Consider the following 27,526-nt stretch of genomic DNA (forward strand, 5'->3'; position numbering starts at 1 on the left):
TCAGTGTGTTCAGGGCCGAACTTTAGGAAAGTCTGGTCCTGCTGGTTCCAAATTTTCCCGGTTAATCTTGCCATTTCAGCATACCGTATTTTTCGCCCTATAGGACGCACTTTTTCCCCTCCAAAAATGAAGGGGAAATGTGTGTGGGTCCTATGGGGGGGGGGATGCAGGCAGGAAAAGCTCCCAAAAGCTGCACACAAGCTCCGCGCGGCTCTTGCGGGCTTTTCCTCAGGAGGGACAAGGGACTGACGCGGCCAGTCAGTCCCTCCTCCCTCCTCGTAGAAAAGCCTACAGGAGCCGCATGCTCCTTAAAGGGTGCGTGGCTCCTGTGGGCTTTTGCGGGAGGTGGGGGTATTGCCATAGCCACGTGCAGCCTCTCCCGGCTGGAGAGATGGCGCGTGGCTATGGCAGCAGCCTCTTTAGCCGTGCGCCACCTCTCCAGCCCGGAGAGTGTGCGCGGGGCTAAGGAATAGCCCTGCGACCCTCTCCCAGCTGGAGAGGTGACGCGTGGCTATGGCAGCTGCCTCTTCTGTTCCTCCTCCAGCTTCGCTTGAAGGGCGCTGCGCAGTTCTCCCTCTCCGCGCAGCGCCTCTCCTTCACAGGAGAGGTGTTGCGCAGAGAGGAAGAACTGCACAGCGCCCCTTCAGCCACACGCCTGCCTGGAAGCTGGAGGAGGAACAGAAGGGTCGTCCTCTGCATCCCGAAGCCTGGGGCAAGCTTCGTGCAACTCTCCGCAAGCGGTGGGAACCCGGCGCTACTTCGGGGGAAGCTCAGGCTTCCCCCGACCCAGCCCCGCGCCTGGGGAAAAAAATAATTCCCCCCTTTATTCCCCCCCCAAAAAAAACTAGGTGCGCCCTATGGGCCGGTGAGCCCTATGGGGCGAAAAATATGGTAGTTCATCAATTTCTCTTGCCACTCTTCTTTAGCTGACAAAAACAAACCCCTGTGTTGCAATGAGAACCAATCACAGAAATAAAGACACAACACGTAGGCTAATAACTGTTAAATCATATATAATAGAATAATGATATCATTCAAAAGGTAGAAATAAATCTATTAGAGTGTTCATATATACAATGTAACAGACTAGTGGCGCAGAACGTTGAGCCATATGTTCAAAATAGGCATCAAAGGTCAGTATTATGGGTAAATCAAAAGAAATTTGGTATTAGGCAAGATTTTGAATGGCGGTTATGTTAAAGGCCTTTGCAGATGACTTAGTCATAACAGTGGAAGAACCATTAACTAGTGCTAGAAAAGCACTAGAAAGAATAGAACAATTTGGACAAGTAGCAGGTTTCAAATTAAACAAGAAAAAAAATGTTAGTGAAAAATATGAACTGAGATTTGATTGATACATTGCCGCATCTGAGTGGAATAGAGGTTGTTAAAAAAGTTAAATATCTAGGAATCTGGTTAGCATCGAAAAATATAAATTTATTTAAAGACAATTACACACCGGTATGGAATGGTATTAAGAGGGACTTAGAAGTGTGGAGAAGAATGAAACTATCCTTAATTGGTAGGATTTCAGTTATTAAAATGAGAGTGCTACTGAAAATGTTGTTTTCGTTTCAATCAATCCAGATAATTAATGGAGTTGGTATCTTTAGAGAGTGGCAAAAAGCAATTTCAAGATATATCTGGCAAGGGAAGAAGCCAAGAATTAAATTTAAATGGTTAACAGATATAAAAGAAAGAGAAGGCTTCTCCCTACCAGATTTGAAATTGTATTATGAAGCATCATGCCTTTGTTGGTTAAGGGACGGGATATTGTTGAAGAATACAGATATTTTAGATCTAGAAGGATTTGACAACAGATTCGGATGGCACGCATATCTATGGTATGGCAAAGTAAAAGTTCATAAAGGATTTGGAAACCACATATTTCAAAAGTCATTGTATGAGGTGTGGGATAGATATAAAAAATTATTAGAACGTAAGATACCATGGTAGCTCTCGCCGCTTGAGGCAATGAGTGTAAAAAAGAGAAATATGAGTAAAAATTGGGCCACCTATGAACAATTACTAATAGAGATGGAGAACCAATGGAAGCTAAAGCCATATGAAGATGTAAAATGTATGGCGAATGACTGGTTGCGTTATCATCAAGTCAGTGAGATGTTTAAAGAAGATAAAAACAAAAATGGATTTGGATATACAAAATCAAGGTTTGAATTGGAGTTGGTAAGATTACTTTTAAATTACGACGAGTTCGTGAAGCAAAGTGAAGAGGACTTTTTTCTGCACTGCTGAAACTGGCTTTTTTTTAAAAAAACATGCTTGCTACTCACCTGGCCTTTTGTGATGAGGGAAAAAATAATGTGAAATTAATTTAGATTTCATTATGAATGTTTCAGAGTCCAGAGCTTTGGCAGCCATTTTGATGAGAACAAGCTTGTTGTGAATACAGGAAGCTACTGATAGTTCTTTCACATAGGGTTATTAGCTGTGTCTCAGAAATGTAGAAATGTGAAATGCTAGAAATAACCCTTTCCTTTCATTGTCATGGACTCCTGTTTCGTTTTTCAGGTGTACCATTAAAACCGGAACCAAGCAATGATTTTGGTATGTTGGCCCATACCGTCTTCTCTCACATCACACAGGTCTTCCTTAAGCAGCATCATGAAAGGTGGGGGTGGGTCTGCTTAAACAGCTCTCTCAAGTCGAGGGTGCTTCTGTCAGGAGCCAAAGATACTTGTGCTCCCTGACCCTGGGCACTCCAATTCCTGTCTTCCCTCAGAACAAGCAGATTTTAAGTAGCCCTAAGGAATGTTGGGGAGAAACTGCTCTAGCAGTTCTCTACAGCCATTGAAAGTTTTCTGATGATGAATACAACAACAACAATTTATTTATGCCCCGTCCATCTGTCTGGGTTTCCCCAGCCACTCTGGGTGGCTACCAACATATTATTAATAATAATAATAATAAAGTGATCAAACATTAAAAACTTCCCTAAACAGGGCTGCCTTCAGATATCTTCTAAAACTCAGCTAGTTGTTTATTTCCTTGACATCTGATGGGAGGGCATTCCACAGGGAGGGTGCCACTACCAAGAAGGCCCTCTGACTGTTTCCCTATAGCTTCACTTCTCGCAGTGAGGGAACCGCAAGAAGGCCATCGGAGCTGGACCTCAGTGTCCGGGCTGAGACACTTCTTCAGGTATACTGGGCTGAGGCTGAGGAGCCAATGGTAGATCTCCCTGGTCTGGGCTTCCTCACTCCTCTGAAATGAGTTACACAAAAATGCAAAAGGACTGTAGCTCAGTGGTAGAACATCTACTTTGCATGAAGGAGCTCCTAGGTCCACCATATTTCCAGGAAGGACTGGGAGAGATCCCTGACTGAAACCCTGGAGACCACTACCCGGCAGTGTTGACAGTATACTCAACTAGATGGAGCAGTGGTCTGGCTTAGGCAGCTCCCTAAGTTCCTAAGTTTCAGGTATTATTGGCTTCTCATTGTCATATTCTCATATTAGTGAGACTTGGGAGTGGTTCTCCTGCTGGGATCTTCAGAAAAACCTGACTGTCTGAAGTTTAGTTGCACTAGGTAACTATTGAGTGTGATTGAGAGTTAAGAGAGAAATTATCTCATAGAATCATGGAATTGTAGAGTTGGAAAGAGATCCTGAGAATCATCTAGCCAAAACCTCTGCACGTCTACTTGGAAGTAAATTTCACTGATTTCTGTTAAAGAAGAATGGTTCCATTCCTACTCTCCCTCTCGGACACAAACAATATCATCCACCAGGGATGAAGGCTAATCTGGTGCTTAGCCCAGACTGAAATAGGTCAAAACCATCCGTTTTCCTCAAGAGCATCTGAACCATGACCAACCTTTCACACACCTTGCCCAAAAACAAATATGGGTGGCTGACTAGCCACAATATGTGGAGACATAAGCTAGTACCTTTAAGCACACACAGAGTGCTTTTTCTTCAATCTTACATACTTGCATTTCAGCCCCCACCCCAAATCATGCCATGATCATCACCACTGAACTAGTCAAGTTTTTCTTCAGAATCTGTTGTTCATGGCTCCAAGGTGCTCTTTCATTTAAGTATATATTATTACGGTCATACAGCTGTTTTGTTGTTGGTTTACTCTAATGTAGCAGTGCTAAAGCATGGAGTGCTGGGGGCAGGAGGGTGGACATGTTCACGGTGTGCTTCAAAACTGAAATAATACACATCACTGTTGGGGTCGCCCCAGTTAGGACTATTAAAATTGCTTGGCTTCACCACTGGTTGTGCGAAGTAAATTTATTTGTACTCTTGTATTTCATTTTATAATATTTAAAGTATCTTAAATTAAATGGGGGGGACATTTCCTCTTCTTTTGCAGCATATCCATTTCAAGTAACTGAAGACGGCTGGATTGCATTCAATGGCACTGAGTACTATTTCAGTAACACAACTTTAACTGCAGGAAGAGCCCAGAGATTCTGCAAAAAGCACGCTGGAGATCTTGCTGTTATTGAAAGTGGAAGTGAAAACAAGTTTTTGTGGAAATATGTAAGAAATATATGAGATATATTTTCCCTTCTGATCACATATCACTAGGCTTTTTGGGTTTTTTGTTTTTGTTTTTGTTTTTAAAAAGCCAGATGAATTGTTTGATCGTGACCATTTTGTTGCCTGCTAAACCCTTTCTTCAGGATGGTGTCACCAGAAGCTTGCAGAGATTAACAGTGCAATCCTATGTGAGTTATACTGCACACATCTTACACTCTGTGCAGCTTCCAACATATATAAAAACATAATAAAACATTAAACATTTATAAAACTTCCCCATGCAGGATTGCCTTCAGACAGCTGGGGGGGGGGGGATCCTTACACTCTAACATTTCTCCAGTGAAAATAGGGACGTCCTAAGGAAAAGTGGGACATTCTGGGATCAAATCAGAAACTAGAACAGCTTCTCTAAATCAGGGACACCCCTGGAAAATAGGGACACTTGGAGGGTCACTCAGCACTTCACTCAGCACTGAAATCAAAGTTCTGTTTCTCCCACAGCCTCCATTGCAGCCTGAGGCTCTGCCCCTAGAGAGAATCATTTGCCCATCCTTTCTTCTCTGGTGCTTGAGAAAGAGAGAGCAAAGACCAACCCACACAAAAAACAGAGATTTGTAACTGAATACCTTTTTCATGTGAGAGTCAGCAGAGATACATTCTAAGTAAATTATCAACTGTCAGGCACTCTGCTTCTCTAGCTTCAGTGGAAGTTTCCATGCTACGCTTTCAGCAGAATGCATACAGAGAACACAGTTATTTTCCATTTCAATGTACACTTAAAACACTTATACTTAACAATCATGGCACTTGGGAAATTCACGGGACTTTGGAATCAGCAGATTCTGCTGACTACTGCTAGTGTGGGGACGGGGGACGGGACAACTACGACTACCAATAGTACCTTCCCACTGGGATCTCTGCCACAGCAGAGACATCTCAACCAGCAGCATTCCTCTCTGGGCAAGCATTGAGGTGACCATATGCCACCCTAACACACACACACACACACACACAGTCCATGTATGAATTGAGAGAGGAGCCAGGATTGCTCTCTAACTTAGTCTGGATTCCAGTTGTTGAAGAAAAGAAATGAGTTTCATGCCCTGCTTTTAAGTTGAAGAGCACAATCACTGTTGCTCTTGTTTATCATTACTAGCTTCTTTCCATATGGCCTGATTTGTAAACTCTGTACTTCATGTGGAATAACTGACATATTTTCAACTGGAGAACACCAGTACTTTATTGTGTTTCTTCCCCATCTTCCCCTGTGCATGTTGTAGGACATTACTTTCAGAACTGAAGGAAACCTTTTCATTGGTTTAATTCTGGGTCCGGATAGAAGTTTTGGGTAAGCGAACTGAAAAATAAAAAATGGAAATCAGATTTTAAAATGGTAATTATGTATTACGTTTCTCTTAGATAATAGCTAGATTGGCATTAAAATAATCTGGATATAAGGATGTTCTGCCAACATTTTGACTGTTTTGAGCAGATACACTGCGATGGTGCTACAGAGGCCATAGGAAGCTTGCATTTCTTGCTCTGGGAGTGCAGAGGGAGGTCTGATCTTGGAGAGAGAGATTCCATTCAACTACTTTGTCCCTATCTTGTCCCATTGCTATGAAAGCTCAATGTCAGTAAAGCTGGAAAGCGAGTGTGCCAGAAACAGGCTAGAGGGAAAGCCTGGCTCCGAAGGATCCAGCACCCACATGCCCCCAAACTGCGAAGAAATCTATGTTTCCAATGGAAATGAAATAATTTCATGGTCGGGGGGGGGGATTTATTTCCCTCTATCCATTCCCGTCCATCTCTGGCTTGCCACTGGGATTGTATGGATTAACCCACACTTACCTTTGCACTCTGCTTTCCAGGCATGATCCATGCTTTAAAGTTCTGTGTCCATGTCTGAGCACCCCCTTCCCAGCGCTTTTGCCATGAAAACCCACTCTTTACTGCTGAATCAGAGCTAAGGACAAACTCTGGAAACCCCCCTCCCCTCTGAATGTCTGTTTGCTCCAATTGAGCACTAAAGAGGAAGTCTTTGTGGGGCTATCTCTGGGCAAGGAAAACAACAATGCTTGGACACAGAGCTTTAAAGTGCAGAAGCACGCAGTGCAAGTAGATAAACAGGTACCACTCCGGTGGGAAGGTAAACGGCATTTCCGTGCGCTGCTCTGGTTTGCCAGAAGTGGCTTAGTCATGCTGGCCACATGACCTGGAAAAACTGTCTGTGGAAGCGGACAAACACCAGCTCCCTTGACCTTTAAAGCAAGATGAGCGCCGCAACCCCAGAGTCATTCATGACTGGACTTAATTGTCAGGGGTCCTTTACCTACCTGGAAAGAGCAGGGCAAAAGGTACCGTATTTTTCGCTCTATAGGATGCACTTTTCCCCCTCCAAAAATTAAGGGGAAATGTGTGTGCGTCCTATGGAACGAATGCAGGCTCCCTGGCTTCAGCGATAGCAAAGTGAAGCCAGGAGAGTCTGGTCTTTGAGGCTGGCAGTGGGGAAAAGCAGCGCTTCCCCCCACGCCAGCCCCACAGGCTCGGGGGGCAGCGGGAAGGCGCGTGACACCCTCGCGCTGCTCCCTGACTTGGTTTTGAGGCTGGCGGTGGGGGAAAGCAGTGCTTCCCCCCACCGCCAGCCCCACAAGCTCGGTTGAAAAGCCAACAGGAGTGGCGCGCGCTTTAAAGGGTGCGCGGCTCCTGTGGGCTTTTGCGGGAGATGGGGGAATTCCCCCACCTCCTGCAAAAGCATGCAAAAGCTGTGCGCTCTTTAAGTCCCTTCTCCCTCCTCTGGGCTTTTGCAGGAGATGGGCGATTTCCCCCACCTCCCGCAATAGCAGAGAGAAGGTCTGGGAGAAGTGCACAGGCTGCGTTCAGCCTGTCCGCTGCTCCCAGAGCTGGGGGAGGGGGAAAATCATATTTTTTTCATTGATTTCCCCCTCTGAAAATTAGGTGTGCCCTATGGTCAGGTGTGCCCTATAGAGCCCTGCTCTTTCCAGGTAGGTAAAGTTAAAGGACCCCTGACAAGCCCTAAGAATTATCTCTTTTATTAGGCTGTCTGCACTCCTTTGCCTCTCCTATTTGCATTAGGGCTAACGGTGCCAACCTCTTAATTACAATCATACAATGTTATATTTCCTCCAAGGCTGTCGCACTCCTTTCTCCCTGTACTTTCTTTCTCCTCTGAGAAAGAGGGCACCACTCTCCTCTCTTCCCGAATCCTCCTGTTCCTGTACATAGCTTGGATGGCGTGCACCCCTAGTTTCTGTTGCCCTCTGCTCCCAACCACACTCTGAATGTGGTTCAGCAATGACGTTCAGCTTTTCATGACATACAAGAAGAGGGTGAGAGTACTTTTCAGCTGGTCTTCCTCTCACACTGACCCACATTCAGACCCCATCCCTCACCATAGGAAGGTTTTTCAATATAATGGTGTTTTTTTTAATTGCCATTAAATCCATTAATCCTGCTCAGCATTCTTAGTGCTGCCAGCTTTTCTTGAAGAGCCATGTCGCAGGCTTGGAAATTCAACGCCTAAACATTTCTTTTCTTAGCCTGACATTCTCTTTGTTAAAAGCAAAACAAAAGTCACCGTAAACTTATGAAGTGCAAATGAAGGACTAAATACCGCATGTCATTTTCTATAGCTGGGTGGATAGAACTCCAGTGACCTATGTAGCCTGGGCACCCTGGGAACCCAACTTTGCAGACGAAGTCGAATTTTGTGTGATCATGTATCGTCAAACAGGTAATTAGAATAAAATGTTACTATTATAAGCAGTTATTGAGAATGTGCATGCTTAATGGTGAGGATTAATATGAGTAGGCACCACACACTGAACCACAATCACTATTCCATCCAAAATTAAAACATTAAACCGAGGATAATCCATTATGTTAAACCTCAATCATTGTCTTCCTTTGGATAGGACAGGGTATTAAAGTGTTTTAAAGGATACTGAGGCATGGGGCCTCTTACTACTACTAGCTATTTTTGCTATCATACAAAAGAAAACTCTGGTACTTGGAGACATAGGGAAGTTAAACAGGAGAAGGATTTTATTTTACAACAAAACGGGTAAAACAAAAGATTTTGTCAGGAGATAGAGTTCTTTCAAGAAACATAATAATAATAATAATAATAATAATAATAATAATAATAATAATAGATGTCATGGAGGGGTCACAGGACTGCGCTGTGCTGCCCGCCTCCCTGTGTAGGGGGGAGCCCAGGCGGCCACTTGTCAGCCCCCCCCCCCGTGTTGGCCACGTGGCTATTCAGTGAGGGATTCGGCAGCAGGCAGGGCAGGGTGGGAATCCCTGTGTTGGGCACTTGGTTCGTGTCCCCCCTGCCCAAATTTGTGGGCCCAGGCCTATGGGCCTCCTGCCCACCAAGCTACACCCCTGTCTGAAACAAGTTGGTACTTTCTGTCAGTTTCCCAACCTTCTGTAAATCAAATTACTGAGGCTCCTCTATTAGTATACCAGACCAGGGGATCACCCCACCCAACCTATCTTTTGGGAGTTATACTTCTCTCACTGGAAGTTTTATTCCCTTCCTACTGAACTGAGACCCACGTAGAGTGTTCCCTTGCAACTCCACTTCTCCTGCCTCGAATTCAGCTACCTGGTTCTTATACTCTTGAAGGACACTCATCACTAGCTTTCAATCTAAGCTCAGAGACTTCTTTCTCTGGCTGTGGATATTTTCCTCAGGGCGGAATACACCCTGCTCAGAGGCTATTTAAACTATCCAGATGAATGCCAGGAACTCAACTCTCAACTGCTTTTCCTTTTTCCCTCCCAAAGTGGTGAGCCCGCCCTGCTCTGGCTAGTTGCACCCGCAGCCAGTCAGAGTAAGGCTGCAACTTAGCTCTCTGCATCACCACACTCTGGCCTACCTGAGCTTTCCATCACAGATACCAATCAAATACTTCTGACTAGACATGGTTAGGATTGGGTTGTAATTCAGCATTCTCTGAGCAAAGGAGTACAGCAAGAGAGAGTTTAGGAAACACTACCCCGACTTGTTGTTTATATCAGTGTTTCCCAACCACTGTTCCGTGGCACACTAGTGTGCCGCGAGATGTTGCCTGGTGTGCCGCGGGAAAAATTAAAAAATTTGAAAGATTTTTTTTTTAAAGTCAAATTTTCGATTGGGGCGCCGTCACTAGATGACCCCTGGGGTTCCCTCCCTCCCTCCCGCTCTGCGCCTCCCTCCTCCTCCTCCTCCTCCTCCTCCGGGGAGGCCCTTCCTGGCTCTCGGCCAAGGCTTGGCGGCTGCCACTCACTCACTCGCTCGCCCACCATCCCTGCACCCGGCCTCTCCGTCCCCGGCGCGGGGGCTCCCGGGATCCGTAGTCTCCTCGCCCTTGGGCTCCGCGCCCGCGCGGGGTGCGCAAACTACGTTTCCCAGCGTGGCCTGGCGGGCCGGGCGTTTTGTTTGAAGCGCTCTTCTCCATGGAATGAGCGCAGCGGCGGCGGCCGGGCGGGCAGGGGCTCTTCCGCGCAGACCCCGCGCAGCCTGCCTGCACCCCCGCGGAGATCGGGCGGCAGGATGGAGCCCGGGGATCCCCGCGGAGGCGGAGCGGCGGAGGCGGAGGCTGCCCCCCAGGTAGGGCTGCGTCGGGGGGGTTTTCTTTTTGCAATGCTGCATCCGCGCCGGAGGGGACGCATCGGACCGCGGGGAGACCCCTTGGCGGGCATGCAAGGCAATGCATGCGTGCAGGCGTTGCGTGGAGTGCAGTGCAATGCAATGGCAACGCGGCGCCCTGCATGCATGCATGCAACTTCCACTGGCGCTCCGGACTTGGCAGGTGAGGGGGGTCCCCAGTGGGCGGCAGAGAGAGCCGGGAGGGCGAAGGGGAGCCGGGGGGGAGCAGCGCTGCTCCCCGAGCCGAGCCCGGGAGGAAACTTCGGCGTCGTTGCGCCGGGTGTTGGAAGCGGAGGCTGGCGGGGGCCCCTCACCTGCAAAACCTGGTCGCCTCTCATATATTTCATGCATTGCATTCATCGCCCGCTTTCTCCTCCAAGGAGCTCCCGGGGGCGCGCGTGGTTCTCCCCGTGTTATCCTCGCAACAACAGCCCTGCGAGGTGGGTCAGGCGAGTGGCCCAAGGGAGCACCCAGGGATTGTCCTGGCCAGGTGGGGTGATTTGAACCCTGCTCTCTGCCCGGTCTTCGTCCTCATTTAGCCCCCACATGTGCATGACTGTGCATGACTGAGGTTTTCCCCCCTCGTCTTGGCTATGGTGTGAGTCTGTGCTGTTAATTAATGGGGTTCTGCCTTCGGAGAAGATGAGCCAGCCCTCAAGGAGGTGATTATGTAATTTGCTAGCAATTCATGTCCCTCCCGGCGTGATGCTGCGCGCTGACGTCACGGGGCTGTAATGGTGGTGTGCCTCGAGATTTTCTTTCATGAAACAAGTGTGCCTTTGCCCAAAAAAGGCTGGGAAACACTGGTTTATATGTTGTTTTAATAACTTGGAGGCTTTAATTAAGTCATTTCTAATATGAAGTACTCCACATATATATATATTACATTATAAATCACCTCCTATATGAAACAGCATAGTATACTTGCAGTACAGCTGTTATTGTTGCATTTTATTTTTGTTGCTAAGCTATCACTTGGAATACGTACCTGATGGGCTGTACTAGTGATTTGAGCTTACCTGTTGACTCGTAGCAACTTATCTGTTCAGGCTTATGGAATGACATCAATTGTGAAATGGAGCATAGATTTATCTGCGAAAGGCGTAACAGTTCTGCCCCTTCAACTATTGCTCCGACAACGCCTGAACCTCTTGGGGGCTGTCCACAAGGCTGGCACTTCTTCGGTAACAAGGTAACTAATACAGCTTTTGCAAATATATTGGTATATCAGCCTTTTTTCAGATACTATGGCACAGACAATGAATACTTTTCCAGAGTAGTTGAATATGCACAGATTGCCCTCCATGTCCATAGTTCTGTTCTATAGATTCCACATCCTCCCTCAGCCTTCAGTACATGCTATGAAGACTGAAAAGGTCTGTTGAGCTGCAAAAAAGGAAGTAACAGTGAAAGTGATAAATAATGTAAACTAAAACAAAACAAAACCTAATTGTCAAATAGGGGAATTGGCATTTTAAAAGCTCAAGATATATGCAAGCTACAGAAAAGAGCATTGAAAGTGGCTTCAAACTAAGTGTTCAGCATTTTTTCGTGCTTTAAAGTTAAATTAGCATTTATTAAATGACCATCTGAAAAAATACAGACTGTTTTGCTCCCTAACGCAGAGCCCCAATGCTGTTTTTCCAGGCCTCCTAGAGCCAACACTTTGAAGAGCCTTGTTCCTCATTTCTGCCTTCCTCCATCCTTGTCTGATGGCATCATGTGATTTAGGCCCTCTCTCAATGGCATATCTGCACTTGCAGAGCTATCAGCAGAGATAACTGCCCTTTCTAGAGTACATGATTTCTCCCCAACCCTGATCCCATGGGATTCCCCCTCCAGTTCATGAATCGGGGGTGGGGTGGTTACAATGACTCTAAAACCCAGTTAAACTATCAGTTTCTGCTACTGCTATCCCGGCACCGTTTCGTGACTCTTGACTGCATTAAACAATTCATGGGTGATGGAATTTTGAAGTTTCCCCTGTTGTAAACAAAAATTGCCCTTTTCCCTTATGGGGTATCCAAGAGCCCATATAGAGTCATTACATAAGTTCCCTATTGGTAGGAGAGAAATAACAGAGGCCAACCAGAGAATATTGAGAAGCAAAGCAGCTAGTAAGCTTGATCTTTATTGATCTGTTGCAACAGGGTGCTCCCCTCACCCGCAGGAGAGAGGAGGAACCCAGAAAAATGGCGCAGAAGGCCTTATAAAGACTTTTGAAATTGCCACCCTGTAGATCAAGACCACCCCCAGAAACATCATACATACATCACAGAAGGGGTGTAACCTAAGACCACCCCTCAGATACATCATACCTACATCACAGAAAAAGGCAGAAAAGGCGGTCTTAAAACAGAAATTTGAATGTTGTTTTTCTCCTGTCGTTGTTGCTTGATCAGATTGCCTGGGTAGCCTGGCCAGTCTTTTGTAGTGATAAATACTTAGTTCCTGGACCAGGTCACAGGGTCACACCCTATTCAAACAAAAACATACCCTTAAGACAGGATTTGTGAAGGAAAAGACAATGGGGAGGCTTTTCCATTTTCCTTTGACCTTGCAGAGAAAACATTTGGTCAGTTTAGGAATCAAAATGGTTCCAGGTTGGTCTTCTTGTGCTGATCTATGTACGTGCTTGGTTGGTACGCTTATGAACATTACCATATATCTAAGACCATAAAATTCCTATCACACCCTCTCCCTCACAGTGCTTCCAACTATTTGGCCTTCATGAAGAAGAAAGAAAAAACTGGTCTGATGCACAAGCTACTTGTGAAGATCTAGGAGGAAACCTGGCTAGTATTCCAAACAAAGTCGTTCAAGGTGCGGTCAGTTGTTTTAAAACACTCTAGGGGCTGCTTCCCCTAGTAGCCAACTCTGCCCACCCACCAGTTTCCATTCCATTGCCAACTTTTCTTTCTTTATGTAACCACCTCACCCCAGCTCCATGTTCCCCATCCCCTCACAGCTCCACAAACCCCCACCCCAATCCCTATTCTCCACTACACCCAGCCAGTTATGAGCGTGACTGCAGATGTGTGCAAATATTGTATAGGGAGTGGCCTCATATTTGAAAAGTCCTGGCACTCCTACTCAAGGTATCTTCCTGTTAGAGGAATTACTGGAATGTGATTCTAGCCATGATTAGAATCTAGTGATACTAACCATTTATTAGATAAAGGGCATTAGTTTAACAAATCTGTCATGTAAATATGTGTCTTTATTTTCATTCAGCATTCCTGACACTGCAGTTACAACGTGCTTCCACTGATCCTTGGATTGGACTGAGTAATACTTTTAGTCGAGGCACATTTGTATGGAAAGATAGAAGTGTTGTCTATTATACAAACTGGGCCAAAGGCTTCCCACTTGGGAATTATGATGTAAGTACTGCCTGTGTGGGCTTTCATCTCTTTCTTTTGAATCCATGAAGCTACTGTCATAGTGGATATCTAATCCCTCCCAGCAGACTGCAAAATTGCAAGTAAAACTGGTGTCGAAAAGGGGCAGAACGCAGAAATCCCCAATTACGTGCATCCTATAACAGAACCCCAGTGTAAGTGGCTTCCATAGGGGAGCCATAGAATGAATGTGGTTGGTCAAGGGAGCCATGGACTCAAAAAGGTTGAAAACCATTGCTATAAAAGAATTGGGATTCAAAATGACTGCAACAGATTAGACAACGGATTCAGTGGGTCCAAGAAATCCCAATCAAAATGTAATCAATGTTACTCTCCGCCTCCTGCCCCTTAAAACAAGAAATGTCCTCTGTAGTATTTATTTTATTTTTATTTATTTAATTTCAATACCGCTTTATATTTTTAAGAAAAACCTCAAAGGGGTTTACAGCATATTAAATCAATAAAACATAAATAAAACAATCTGAAGAAAGTCAAATATAGAGTATACAGTCAAAGCAACGTAACAGAAAACTAAAATATCTTAAAGATTTCAAAATAAAACATTGCAAAGGAGGTCAACTACAGAATGCATACGGTATTTAACATAGTAGGGCTGGGTGAGTCTGGGCCCTGCCTCCTAGGCCAGGTGGAAAGGGCCTTGCAATACAAGGGCTGTATAACAAATTTGACCAAGTTTCAGACCAAAACAAAGACCAGAGGCATTTCTTCTTGGAATAATAGTCAGACATCTCCAAGGACACCCCCCCCCAAAAAAAAGAGAGTATTTATCTATGCAACAACTGCAGCTCGGATTTTATATGCTCAAAAATGGAGGGGGAGAGAGCAGTCCCAATGAGGGAGGAATGGCAGTTGAGGATGACAGAATATGCAGAACTGGCTAGTTTAACCAGCAGAATTAGAGAACAAGAGGAAAGCATATTTAAGGAGGGTGGGAAAATGTTTCTAGAGTACATGAGGAATCACTGCAGACAGATTAGAACATTAGTAGGTTTAAATTCAGCAGTATAAGTTATGTTGAGATACAATGAGAAAGAAAAGATAAGGAATGACTAGAATGTGCAGCTGCAATGGATGGTTGGAGGAAGCTGTGGAAAGGTGGAAGGGAAGTCAATGTTTAATTCTTTAATGTATGGTTATAGTGAATGTAAAATAATTTGAATGATGAAAATCACACAAAAATTGGGGTGGGTGTGTTTCAAACCAAAACAGGCTGATTTGGGGAGATCCAGGCATCAGTTGAGTAAGGTTGATATAGCTCTGGATCACTGTGGGTTACATCTGGTTGGGTGGTCCAGAGTAATCCATGGTTATCAGTGGGTGGAGCATTAAGTAGGGAAGAGAGGCAGACATCAGGTGTGCAAAGGCAAAGAGTAAGGTGGCTCTTGTTTGACTTGTTACTTTCTTACATTTTCGTTCCTTAGAAAACCGTCTGTGTTTTTATAACAAAGGAACCTGAAAGAGAGGCAGGAAATTGGAGAAGTGGAAATTGTTATTCAAAGAAAAGCTACATCTGTCAAAGAAACACCGGTACGTGTTTAGAAGAGAAGTAACAGAGAACATTGCTAAATCCATCTTAATGAGTCCCAACCTGTTTTCTGTGCCATTTCATTTTGGCCAGAAAGAAAACCGGATTGTCAGCAATGTAGTAGAGATTCCATACTCCCTATTATATAGCAAAGAAAGCAGCAGTCATGACAGCATAATTTTATACATGCACTGAAGTGAACCGTGATGCCAAAGAACTGTAGTTACTATATGTGCCTACCGATATGCAACTTGATTTTTCTACAGCTCATCCTAAAAATAGGACAGTATGAGGCTGCTGACATAGGTTTAGTTCTCTTCTAGTGTAATAATATGGAGCCCAGTTCAGTTGATCAAATCACCGGCTTCTCCACTGACCTGTTCAATTTTTTAATTTTTTTTAAAAAGACCCAAACCCCATTTGTACAGCCACACTCCTTGGAGGGTGTTTATTGAACCCACCTTGAAAAACTGCATAGTCTTTGGAAACAATGAAGATGGGTTTCAAATAGGTCTGTGAATACTTATTAGGAATTTGATTGTAAAGAAAATGTATTCTGTGGTCTGATGCAGATCTGTCTTTAATTAAAACTTGGACTTGTCCACATTTAAAAGTACACAACAAGGTTTCTAAATGTTTCATTTCAGCTTTGTATAAGATGTTGCAGGATGAATGTATTCAGAAATTTAACAGAATCATAGAATGGTAGAGCCATCAAGTCCAACCCTCTTCAATGCATGAATCACAACTAAAGAATCCCTGACAGGTGGCCTTCCAACCTCAGTTTAAAACAGAACTGTTTCGGTGTCAGGTGAAATGAAATTTAAGGATAGTGTAATGTGTAAAATGAGCTTTTGCCTTTTCTCTTTATTGCTTCCCTATAGACCTTGCATTATCACGCTCTGAAATGACGATTCCAGCCTCTGGCTATACCCTCTTTGGAAACAGCAGTTACTCTCTTGCTGGCCCCAAAATGACATGGGAAGAGGCCAGGAAAAAATGCAATTCTGAACAGGCAGAGCTTGCCAGCATTTGGAATCCCTACATTCAGTCATTCCTGTGGCTACAGGTGTTAAAATATAGGCAGCCCATGTGGATTGGCTTGAACAGCAAAATGGTGAGTATATGCAGTTAACATTAGTGTATTCACATCAAAGGTTTGTATTCAAAGGTGTGTAGTTAGAAAGTGCAGGGCTTATATTAACTCATTTTATTGAGCATAACTTCCCCCAAACAGCTTTGGATATAACCAATTGATAATGTATAAACATCCATAATAACCCAAAAGAGAGTCCCTCCAGCCAAAGGCAACTCAATCACTCTGCATTTCTTGTTTATCTCCCAGAGAGAAAATCCTTTTCTGTTTCTCATACACACACCCTCAGAGGAATTGCCCATTCAGAAATAATATCCATTAAATAATATGATTTAAAAGAACAGTAATACCTTTCATGAGCATTCTCAGGAGTACCAACTCCTGTACAGAATCCTGCTAGGGTGGCATGCATGTGATTAAACAGAAGAAGAAGAAGAAGAAGAAGAAGAAGAAGAAGAAGAAGAAGAAGAAGAAGCAGCAGCAGCAGCAGCAGCAGCAGCAGCAGCTTTGCCTTCACTCTCATCTGTGAAAAGAAAAAGGTTCCTCATGCAGTAACTTAATTCTCCAACGCACAGGTCTTATCTCTTGTAAATCCTATACCCCCCAGAGTGGCTGGGGCAACCCAGTCAGATGGACGGGGTACAAATAATAAAATAATAATTATTATACATTATGTTTATAAGTCCTATATAAAGGTCAGTTGTCAGACAAGAAGATAAGCAATTCAAGATGTTTTCTGCTGTGCAGCTGCATTTACATTCTCTTTTCTTCATGCTGCTTCTTTCTGCAGCAAATGCACACACAAGGGCTTACAGCCAGCATATATTAATGGAGGCAACTACCTTTCCATATTACTTCAGATGTTGTAAATATAACAATAGCAGAATGACTTTCCTGAAAGATTATTAAGGGAGTGAATGTGTGTGGACATTAGAATGAAGGAGAAGCCAAAGTAAATCACATGCAGTGCATCTTATGGGAAATGAACCTCAAAGGGTTTTTTCAAGTGTTGTTCCACTGTGCATTTGTATTTTAGACTGGTGAGCAATACAAGTGGATCAACAACCGGAGACTGACATATACTAATTGGGCTCCTGAAGAGCCAAAGCAGAAGATAGCCTGTGTCTACCTAGACCTTGATGGTCACTGGAAAACAGGAACTTGCAATGAAACATTCTTCACTGTCTGTGACCGACATCATGGTAATCAAAGAAAAATATCTGTTTTAATATGAGACATCAAACTCTAATTTCAATAAGGTCCCCATTTGAGCACAGAGATGAGAAAATGTTCTTGGTACTTCTGCCTCTTTCATAGGAAATAAATGAACAATATGGCACTATTCAAACTATCAAATGATAACAAATAGATCAGTGAAAATAGAGTGGAGTTTACAATAAAGAATCCAGTATCAGATAACTCCATTTAGGTCCCACTGGTTTTAACTGAAGAGACATAGGAGCGTTGTTGTTTTTAAGAAAACATTTACAACTTTCTAATTTTTATTTTCAGGCGATGTTGACTTTCTAAAGCTATTAATCCTTCCATGTTTCAGGAGGTTCACTGCAATGCTTTACCCACAAGAGCAGATGTTACAGTTTTGGGATGCATAACATTATCCCATAATTCTTTGTAGACAAATTGGTCTGAAAAATGAAAACATGAGAGAAGCATGTGTGGGTTAAAAAGCACACCCTGTCATCTGTCCAGGGGTCTTTGAGCTAGGCACCTTGAAAATTCATTTTGTGGTGAGAAAGAATGAAAGGATTTTCTTTCCCCCTTTGATGCGAGTTTGACCTGTCAATCAAAACAAAGCTCCCCTTCCTTGTCCCCTCCCCACTGCGATGTCTGCTGTACCTTCCCCCGTCATGTGATGCTGGTGTTCTGGTACACTCATTTTCACATTCAGCAAGCTCTTGTCTGAAGCAGTTTGTTTCAATCGTTGCTCTACATGCCCTTGTGAGTGGAGCACATTTGTCCAGTGGCATGGCAGCTCCAGGACGGGGTGAGCATCAGCTTCCTGCTTCTCACAGGGCAATTTCAAGATCCAGTTGGAGGCTGAGAAGTCTCAAGGGATTTCACGAGGGGCTGGTGGGCCAAGGGCTTTAAAGCCTCAAAGACAAATCTGTCGGGACCATTTTCTTGACCATGCTTCCTGACCTGCCCCTCCCCTCGGTGTTAGTACTTCATCAAACTCTTTGGGTGTCTTCCTGTTTTACCTTCATAAGCTGCAAACCTGCAGCTGCTGCACAAATATCTGGATTGCCATCAAGCACTTCCATGGCCCCTGCTTTGTGCAAATAGTGCAAACAGATTCCATTTCACCTGGTACAAGCCCAAATTTCCTCTAAGGTACCCTGCTTCATCTCCTGATGCATGATTTGTCCAAATGTTTTTCACACCCCTAGTATTTATAGATTTTTCAGGTGACTATAATTTTTTGAAAAAAAAGAAAAATATGTTTTTTCCATAACAGGTGACATCCCAGCGGAAGCACCACAGCGCCTAGGAGAATGCCCTTCATCAAAAGGATACCCAAAAGCTTGGGTTCCTTCTCGGACTCATTGCTATCAATTCTACCCTACGTCAGATACATGGGCAGAAGCATTCATAAGATGTGCTCAGCTAGGTGGGTGCCATTTCGAATCAGATCAGTGGTAGTGGTGGTTAGTATCCAATACTATAGATAGAACAGTCCCTTTGAGTTCAGTGGGGCTTATAGTGGATACAGGATTCTTAACTTTGACCAGAGACAGAGGCTGAAATTCCTGCCAACAACAAATGTGTGCTATCTTTGGGGCAGTGGGGTTCTCTGGATGAAAACTGTGTTGTTTTAATCAGTAAGATTCATAGGGTTGGACAAACCAGGAGGAATGGAAGAAATAACCCTTCACCCAGAAACTTATTTATTATTTTCTGAATCCAACAACAGAAAGTTTTAGCATTAAAAGAATATTGAGAGAGACCAGTATACAGGCCGGACACCAGGAATCAACACCATTAGGCTGCTGTCCTGAGCCTTCTCCTCTGATGGACTCACCATCCAGTCTTTCTCCCCTTCACTTGCTTTCTTCCCAAGCAGGCATGGTGTGGTCAGAAAGCTTGGTTTCTGTGGCTTGCCATTTTAATTTCCCCTAAATATGTATGAGCCCACACTGAGTATTTCTCCACTGTTGGGGGAATTACAATGGTATGTGCAAATGGCAGTGCCTTTTTCCTGGTGGTGATGTAGGTGCCTAATGCAAGACTTTGCGAATGAAGGCAAACATAGGGGAGATGAAGTGGGTAGAGTTGCCAGTGCCTTGAAAATGAGTTTCACTAACTCATGTCTTCATTTCCCTAGAAAGGTGCTGTCACCCACCCCACTGTTGCTGCCATCTTGGTCTGCCAGCAAGTCTCCATTCAGTTTTCATTTCCTTCCCACCATATCTACCAGTCCAGATTACTTATACTATTATTTCTCCTTGCATCACTGCAGCTCATTAAATGAAACTTGTATCCTGCTTCAGACTGATGGATCACATTGCAACAATTTCCATTTGATTAAAAAAATGAATTAATTAAATTGCTTCTGCTTTAGAGGCTGGCACAGCAGACATGACATCAAAAGCACACTGTACTTTTGCTTCTGTCTTCTGATGATCTTTCCCCCAACTTATCAATATAAAATATCTTGATAGAGTGTTAGCTTTCTCTTGGGTTGATGTTAGAAAGCTGTAGAAATGTTTTTAGTGTACTGTAACTTGAAGAACAGGGCGAATTATGGTGATTTTTTTTAAAGTATTAAAGCTCCATTTTTTGTGAAGCATCTACCTTGCAAATTATTTTCTGTTGAAATTTGACTGAATGGCTTTCTTTTTCATTATGCACTTAATAAACGGACGAAGTTACAAAGGTTCTTCTCCACTAAAACATTAACCAATTGAACAGCAATCACAAAGATTTGAAAGACATGGATATACAGTAGAGGCTGGTGCCCATTTGGACTCGGAGGGCAGAAGGCAGGGAAGCCAACAGTAAGTGAAGCCAACACAAGTTGGCAGAGCTAAAGCCAATGATAGGCAGAACCCAACCAGCTCCAGTTTGTCCCCATCCTCCTCCCTGCTGACTTACACAAAGGCAACTCTGAGACAGACAGCAAGTGCAGCCCCTCAGTTATAAGTAAAAAAGTGGGGCTGGCCGAGGGCACATTGAGTTTGGTGGGGCAATGCCCTACGGCTCTGAAAGGATCAGCCTCCACTGGGCAGACACTTTCTCTTAGATCTCTATAACTTCATATTGTTGCCAGTACCAGTCTTAGCCTAATGGGCTGCTTCATGTTTATTTTTAATGGGAAGACAAATTTTAATGAGTTGACTTTACCCATTTGATGTTTTCTAGGTAGCACCTTGACTTCAATAGAAGATTTAGCTGAGCAGGAATTTTTGGTGGAACACACTCAGCAATTCCGTCGACGAGAATTTTGGATAGGATTATTCAAAAATATAGATGGTGATTGCTTTACATTTAATATTTATTTTTAAGATAACAGATTTGTAATATTTATCCATGTATATAAGTATGTTAAAATATGGCACACATTTATTTCTTTATGAAATGAAAGAGCTCAGCTGGAAATACCGTCAGTGTTAGCAAACAGAGCTAGCAAATTCATCCCTGTTTGCATTTATGACTACTCTTGGCAAGCATTCAGGGGGGAAAAACCTCACTCATGTTCAGAGTAATATCTCCTGGCATGTCCGTTAACATTTTGCCTTCTGCCCCTCCAAGGGAATTGTCATTTGCTTTCTTGTACCCTTTCCCCACATCCTAGTGCAAGCCATGGAAGAGAGGTGTCTAACAATAATTAAATCCACAATAAAAAGTCATGATAAAGAAGCAATATCAAACCATTGGAGAAACAACTTTAAGAAGAACATTTAAATTGGCTGCATGTTAAAACTTTTTAAAAAAATTACTGATGAAAACAGAGAGTACTTCCAACCACATCATCTTAGTAGGCCAAAACTCTCATTAACTCAAAAGCATGTAGTCCCTTCAGCGAGGGGGCAAAATGAGCCTTCCTTGGCAGGGAATTCAAATCCTTGGAGCAGCTGTTGAGAAGGTCCATTATCAACTTCCTCTAAAATAGACACCTGGTGTAGGTGGGACAGATAAAAGGGCATCTTAGGAAGATCTGCGCACTTTTAAAATAGGTTCAGGTAGTCTTCAGGTTGCCTGATCCCAAGCCATTTATGACTTCTGCCTGAGTAAACATGCATTGCATTTGACTGCCTGAAACTTCCATATTGTCAGACTTAATAAATTTAGGGGGGAGAGATAGTTTCCTCTTCTCATTCTACTACTTGATTGTTAATTCAGTTCATTATATGAAGATAGAAGAGCTAGTCATTTGCCACCAAAACAGAGTTGTTGGGATTTGCTACTGATTTAGCAAAACAGTTTTCAAGTATGAAAAACATGTATTTCCTAGTTTAGAGAAAGGAGAACAAGAGGTTTAGCAACTGACAATGTTAATTATGGCTTTGATCTGAAGTGCCCCATCTTTCACAGGACAACCACATAACTTTATCAAAATGTTGTTTCTGAGAGCCAGCAGCCATTCGAAAATATATGGTTTGGGGACAAGGGGGGCAGCAATGGCAGAAATCAGAGATATCCTCACCATTTTTCACAAGCAGAAAAATGTAGGACATAAGCTTATATCAGCAATGTATTATACAATAATTGAGGTTGCATGCATATGTTCCAGACTGAAAAAGCTTCAGAAGAAGAACAGCAAGTATACTTTTAAAATGAATTTTCAATATAGAATGCATTACAACGTGTTGCTCTTCCCTTTATAGTCATTATAACAATCATGTACTTTTGTAATTAGGAGAATGGGTATGGGAAGATAACACTGCATTGGATTTTATTAACTGGAAAGGTGAATACCCCATATTTGATCCAGAATATGAATTTATGGGACCTTCTTCTGGTCTTCCTGACTATTGGAACCAATGCATTTTCATGTACGGTGATAGTGGAGAGTGGATCAGGGGAGACTGCGTACATTCACGTGGATTTATTTGTAAAACAAACAAAGGTAAGACTTCAATGTTTATTATCGTTGATTTAGTGATACCTATGATACAAAGCAGTATCTGAATGCTGAGAAGACTTGCAGGTCTTTTTTCAGCCATAATTCACTGGAACTCATTTCCAGCACCTATCAGGCGGGTGCCATTGCCATTATAAGAAAAGACAGGCGTTCATGGTGAGTTCCAGCATCTCTTTTTCTAGAAAAATAGGACTGGAGACTTGTATAGAATCAATAATACACTCCTGTCTAACTTTTCTCTGGCTAGATTCATAGTACTAGAAGTATATCTTTATCTGTCCTCTTCTTAAATTTATCCATGAATTCACGTCTATGGTTCTGCTGCCCAGATGGGGTGGGTTTCTAGTTTCAAGCCTGCTTATGGGACTAAGATGGCTTTTGTGGCCTTGGCATATGACTTATACCAGGAGTTGGACAGGAAGAGTGTGGCCCTGTTGGTTCTGCTGAACCTTCCAGCAGCTTTTGATACCACCAACCGTGGTATCCTTTTGTGCTGCCTTGCTGGGATGGGACTTGGAGGCACAGTATTGGCTGTTGTTCTGTGTTGTCCCTCAGAGTTCTGTTCTGCCCCGCATGCTATTTAATATTTATATGAAACTTCTGCGGGCGGTTGTCTGGGGTTTCAGAGTTCAGTGTCACCCATATGCTGATGACACCTACCTAGCTCTATTTCTCCTTTCCACCTACAGTGGTGCCTCGCAAGACGAAAAGAATCTGTTCTGCGAGTCTCTTCGTCTTGCGTTTTTTTCATCTTGCGAAGCAAGCCCATTAGCGGCTTAGCGGATTAGTGCTATTAGCGGCTTAGCGGGCTTAGCGGATCAGCTGATAAGCGGCTTAGCGGATCAGCTGTTAAGCGGCTTAGCGGCTTGGGGAAAAGGGGGGAAGGGGGGGAAACCCGCAGGAACTCGCAAGACATTTTCGTCTTGCGAAGCAAGCCCATAGGAAATTCATTTTGCGAAGCACCTCCAAAACGGAAAACCCTTTCGTCTAGCGGGTTTTCCGTCTTGCGAGGCATTCGTCTTGTGGGGCACCACTGTAAATCCAAGGAAGCTGTCTCAGTTCTAAACCATGCCTGTCATCTGCAATGGACTGGATGAGGGCGAACAAACTGAAACTCAATCCGGCAAGATAGAGGAGCTCTTGGTCAGTTGGAAGGCAGAACAGGGAATAAGGATTCAGCCTGTGCCGGAACGGGTAACATGCCCCCTGAAGACATAGGTTCACAGTTTTGACATGCTTCTGAGCACAGATGCCTAGGTCTCTCTGGTGGCCAAGAGTGCATCTCCGCAGTTAAAGCCAGTGCATGAGCTGCTCACATTCCTTGAGATATCTCATTTGGCCACACACCTTAGTTAAATCCTGCTTGGATTATTTTCATGTGCACTAAGTGGGTCTGCCTTTGAAAAGTGCTCAGAAACCTCAACTATCTCAAAGAGATGAAGCCAGACTCTTGACCACAGCTGATTATATAGGGGAACCTAGAAATCCCTTGTTACATTAGCTTCATTGTGTAATTTGCTATGGTATATTTTATTGCCCCTTAAGCATATCCTTTATTTTACAGTTTTTGAAGAGGCAAGTGGAGTACCTACAAAAAGTACAGGTAAGACTGTTTTATGAAAATAACCAAGTTAAAAGTATAGGCATGTATGTTATTTGGAGCACTGGACTAAACATCCCCCCAAAAAACCTTCCAATTCAAAATTAAAGAGACAAATGTCTGAGGGTATTTTGAGAGGATTACCTTTGACAGGTAGTGGGCATCCTTAAAATGACTGCTGGCAAACATTTACTCCCATCCCACCCCCAAAAAATTAATTATCCAGATGTAGCATTGTTCTAGGGCATTCTGGGAGGGAAACGGCAGCTGCCACACAGAAACAGACTAGTAACTGTAAGTTGTCACAGACTCCAAAGGCATGGCCCCCACAATCACAGGGCCAAGTTGGCACTCCTGGCACTCACTCTGACCCCATATTGGAGGGGCTGTAGCAGCATGGATGCCTCTTTTACGTGGGATAATTGGGGCCTCAATGAACTCTCTAACTGAGACATCACTCATCATCTTGGGTGACTCCTTCTTCTTGAGTACAAGAATTCTGAGTTGTTCATTACTATTTTGTTCACTTTCTTTCTGAAAGTGTTCATTTAGGGTTGTCATATGTCCGGAATTTCCCAGACATACACGGAATACTGCAGTCAGCAGCAGTGTCTGGGCAGAAATCGGAAAAATGTCCGGGGAAATCTGGGTGAATGGCAGCCCATGTTGGTAGTGCCATTTTTGCTGATTTCCCATAAAAATAGTTTAAAAATGGCTTTTTTGAGATTTTGCAAAACAACTTTTCTGTCCGGATTTTCACCGTTTGAAATATGGCAACCCTATGTCTTTAGTAGTGACATGGCAGGCAGAATCAACAGCTCAACCTTCTGTATGGGTCTGTATGGATGTTCTGCTGGGGAAAGTATTTGATGCTCTCTCTCTGCGTCTTACATATATATATATTCCCCCCCCCCCCCGGTAGAGCAAGATGATGTTCCAGCATTACCGCAAGGCAGACTGATGATGGTGATTCTCCCGGCTCTCCTCATCGTTATTGCTGTGGGTGTTGCAGTCTATATTTTCTACAAAAGAAGACACAGACAGCCACAAACTTTACTAGCGGGTGTCGAGACCCTTTCGCATCAGGACAGCACAATAGTTTCTCAGAATCAGTACTCAGAATTTATTGTGGAGAAGCAAGAGGGGGATTAACACATTCAGGCTCAAATGCTATGCACATTTACATAAGAGTAAGTGCCACTGAAATTAATAGGACTTACTTCTGAATGAGCAGGTTTAGGATTATACTGATAATTCATTTATTTCAAAGAAGTAACCATTGTTGGGAATTGTCCCAATATGCAGGGGCACTTTCTACAAACGGAGTCAGGATGCAGAATGCTCTGAATGTGTAATGTTTATTCAATAAAAATATATTCTATGCAGAGTATTTTCTACTGGAATTTTTTTTTTTTCAAGCTAAGGATCATGTTGTTGGTATCCTTCAGTTTTGCCACAAAACAGTGAACCATTCACACATAAAGCCCTTTAAGAAAGCTAAGAACCCACTCATCAGGTAGGGGAGAAAAGGGCCAAGGATGGTGAACCTACTTCCTTCCTCCTCCACTCTTTTCTGAAGAGCCAGTTGCAGGTCCAAGCATCGTGCTCCCCAATCCCCAACTCAGATAAATAAGAGACCAATAAGACTAGTTTGGATGAAAACAGGCCACAACTTTACTGAATGCAGATGAAAGAGGTTTGGCTTGGGCATGGGGCATTCAAAATCCTTCTGGCCTGCCCGCTGGAAGTGACGCCTAGGTCAATCCAGATGGGGGTTCCTAAGACTTGCATCAAATAGGGTGACCCCCACAGGGACTGCCGTTTGGGGGAGTGCCTTTGGCCCTGGCCCTCCCTGGGCATGTGGACATGACCATTCCCCCTAGATCCCTTTAAAAGGCTCCCCCAGCTTTTGGAGGGGAGGGGCAGGCGGAGACTACAACTTCCCCTCCATCCAAGACCACGGATTTCCCCAATGCCCAAGTCCAGTTGTGACGGTTGCTATGAGGCAGGCAAAACCATCGGGTCAGAGGCACTTTGCCCAGTGGACAAATTCCTACCTGGCCCCATAAAGAACGGCGACCACCGTAGCCACAACAAAATTCTTGACTATCAGCCTAAACCAAGGGTGGGTGGGGAAACCCGATGAAGGAACAAACAGTGCAGGCTGCTTAAATGGCCAAGGGGCGGACCCGGTGGAGCCTCCACGCTCTGTCAGCTCTACCCTCTGGCACAGCCCACATCCCAGCATGCATCCCCATTCGCCAGGGTGCATGCCAGGATCCGGCTCCTGATAGGAAGGGCACTGAAGCCATGGTTCCGTCGTCAGGACCCTTGTGGAACCTCTGCCATCCTGCAACGCTGCCGCACCAAAAGGGGTGAGCGGACTTGTCAGGATTCACAAAAGACTCCATATGTGCAGCCAAGGTGCTGATTCAGAAAGAGCAACTGCATGCAAAACAATTCCTTGTATATGCAGTTTGTTTCCATCTGGATTGTGCCTCAGCCGTTTTACTTGTTTGGATGCCTTTCTGATTAGGGCTTAAAGCTCTACGCTTTTCTTTGTTTCCTTCAGTGTGATAAAGAAATATTTCTTTGCTCCCTTAACCCAGAAACTCACATTGGCTGCTGCTCTCAGCATAATGAGGCCAGGAGAAGAAGAAGAAGAGTTTGGATTTGATATCCCACTTTATCACTACCCAAAGGAGTCTCAAAGCAGCTAACATTGTCCTTTCCCTTCCTCCCCCACAACAAACACTCTGTGAGGTGAGTGGGGCTGAGAGACTTCAAAGAAGCGTGACTGGCCCAAGGTCACCCAGCAGCTGCATGTGGAGGAGCGGAGACACGAACCCGGTTCCCCAGATTACGAGACTCTTAACCACTACACCACACTGGCTCTCAAAGTGCAATGAATTAGATGCTACTGGGCGGGGTGGAGAGGCTGTCAAAGGAGAAGGAAGTTTTCAGTGGCATCTAGTCATGATGGCTATGTTACTTCCATTACTGTAGGCAGAATCCCTCTGATCACTCACCACAAGTGAAAGAAGACTGTTGGACTCATGTCTTGCTTGTGAGATCCCCATCAGAAGCACTGGAGGGCCACCCTGAGAATAGAATGCTAAATGGGCCTTTGGTTGATCAAGCAGGGCTCTTCTTATGGGTGGGAGAAATTTGATTCACAGTTACTCCCCCTGCCCACCACAAAGTCTGTGTATTATGTAATATGAAGGCAAGAGTGGGAGCAGAGCTAGCAGAGGTACCAGGGAGGGTTACAGCACTTAAACACAATATTGAAAACAACTGAAAACAACTAACAATTATTAAAATGAGGTGGGCCCTCAAAAATACCTCAAAGGTCAAAAGCCAGGGGAAAGTGGTGTGTCTTCAGCATCCTCCAGAAGCAATATAACGAAGGTGCCATGTGCACCTCTGTGGGGAAGGAGTTCCACAGTTTAGCGGCTGTCAGAGAGTGCCTTCTCCTGGCTACCTTCTCCCCTGAGCCTCTGAGGGTGGGGGAACTACCAAGAGCTGTTCTCTGCTGATTTCAGCAGCAAAGTGGGTCTGTATGGAAGGAGGTGGTCTTTGAGATATTTGGGGCATGAGCACTTT

At 44.1% G+C, this 27,526-nt stretch overlaps 1 protein-coding gene across 2 annotated transcripts in view; it reads left to right on the forward strand.

Annotated features, from left to right (window-relative positions):
• The window catches only part of LOC309515422 (macrophage mannose receptor 1-like), a 44,198-nt gene extending 18,888 nt beyond the window's left edge, over positions 1–25,310 (forward strand). Inside the window, exons 16-30 of one of the 2 annotated variants that reach the window (XM_082193193.1) lie at positions 2,533–2,568; positions 4,346–4,515; positions 5,796–5,863; positions 8,169–8,269; positions 11,224–11,366; positions 12,883–12,997; positions 13,409–13,557; positions 15,018–15,123; positions 16,006–16,238; positions 17,254–17,419; positions 18,694–18,846; positions 20,598–20,708; positions 22,096–22,305; positions 23,885–23,923; positions 24,843–25,310. In XM_082193193.1, coding sequence (XP_082049319.1) covers positions 2,533–2,568; positions 4,346–4,515; positions 5,796–5,863; positions 8,169–8,269; positions 11,224–11,366; positions 12,883–12,997; positions 13,409–13,557; positions 15,018–15,123; positions 16,006–16,238; positions 17,254–17,419; positions 18,694–18,846; positions 20,598–20,708; positions 22,096–22,305; positions 23,885–23,923; positions 24,843–25,072 — 2,030 coding nt within the window. In that variant the 3' untranslated portion in view covers positions 25,073–25,310. Of the gene's footprint in view, positions 1–2,532; positions 2,569–4,345; positions 4,516–5,795; positions 5,864–8,168; positions 8,270–11,223; positions 11,367–12,882; positions 12,998–13,408; positions 13,558–15,017; positions 15,124–16,005; positions 16,239–17,253; positions 17,420–18,693; positions 18,847–20,104; positions 20,234–20,597; positions 20,709–22,095; positions 22,306–23,884; positions 23,924–24,842 lie in introns of those variants that run through there. The other variant, XR_014212473.1, reaches the window with a different exon arrangement.
• The last annotated feature ends 2,216 nt before the right edge of the window (positions 25,311–27,526 follow it).

This window comes from Podarcis vaucheri, assembly GCF_965113315.1.
Source record: "Podarcis vaucheri genome assembly, chromosome: 12".
Classification (NCBI taxonomy): domain Eukaryota; kingdom Metazoa; phylum Chordata; class Lepidosauria; order Squamata; family Lacertidae; genus Podarcis; species Podarcis vaucheri.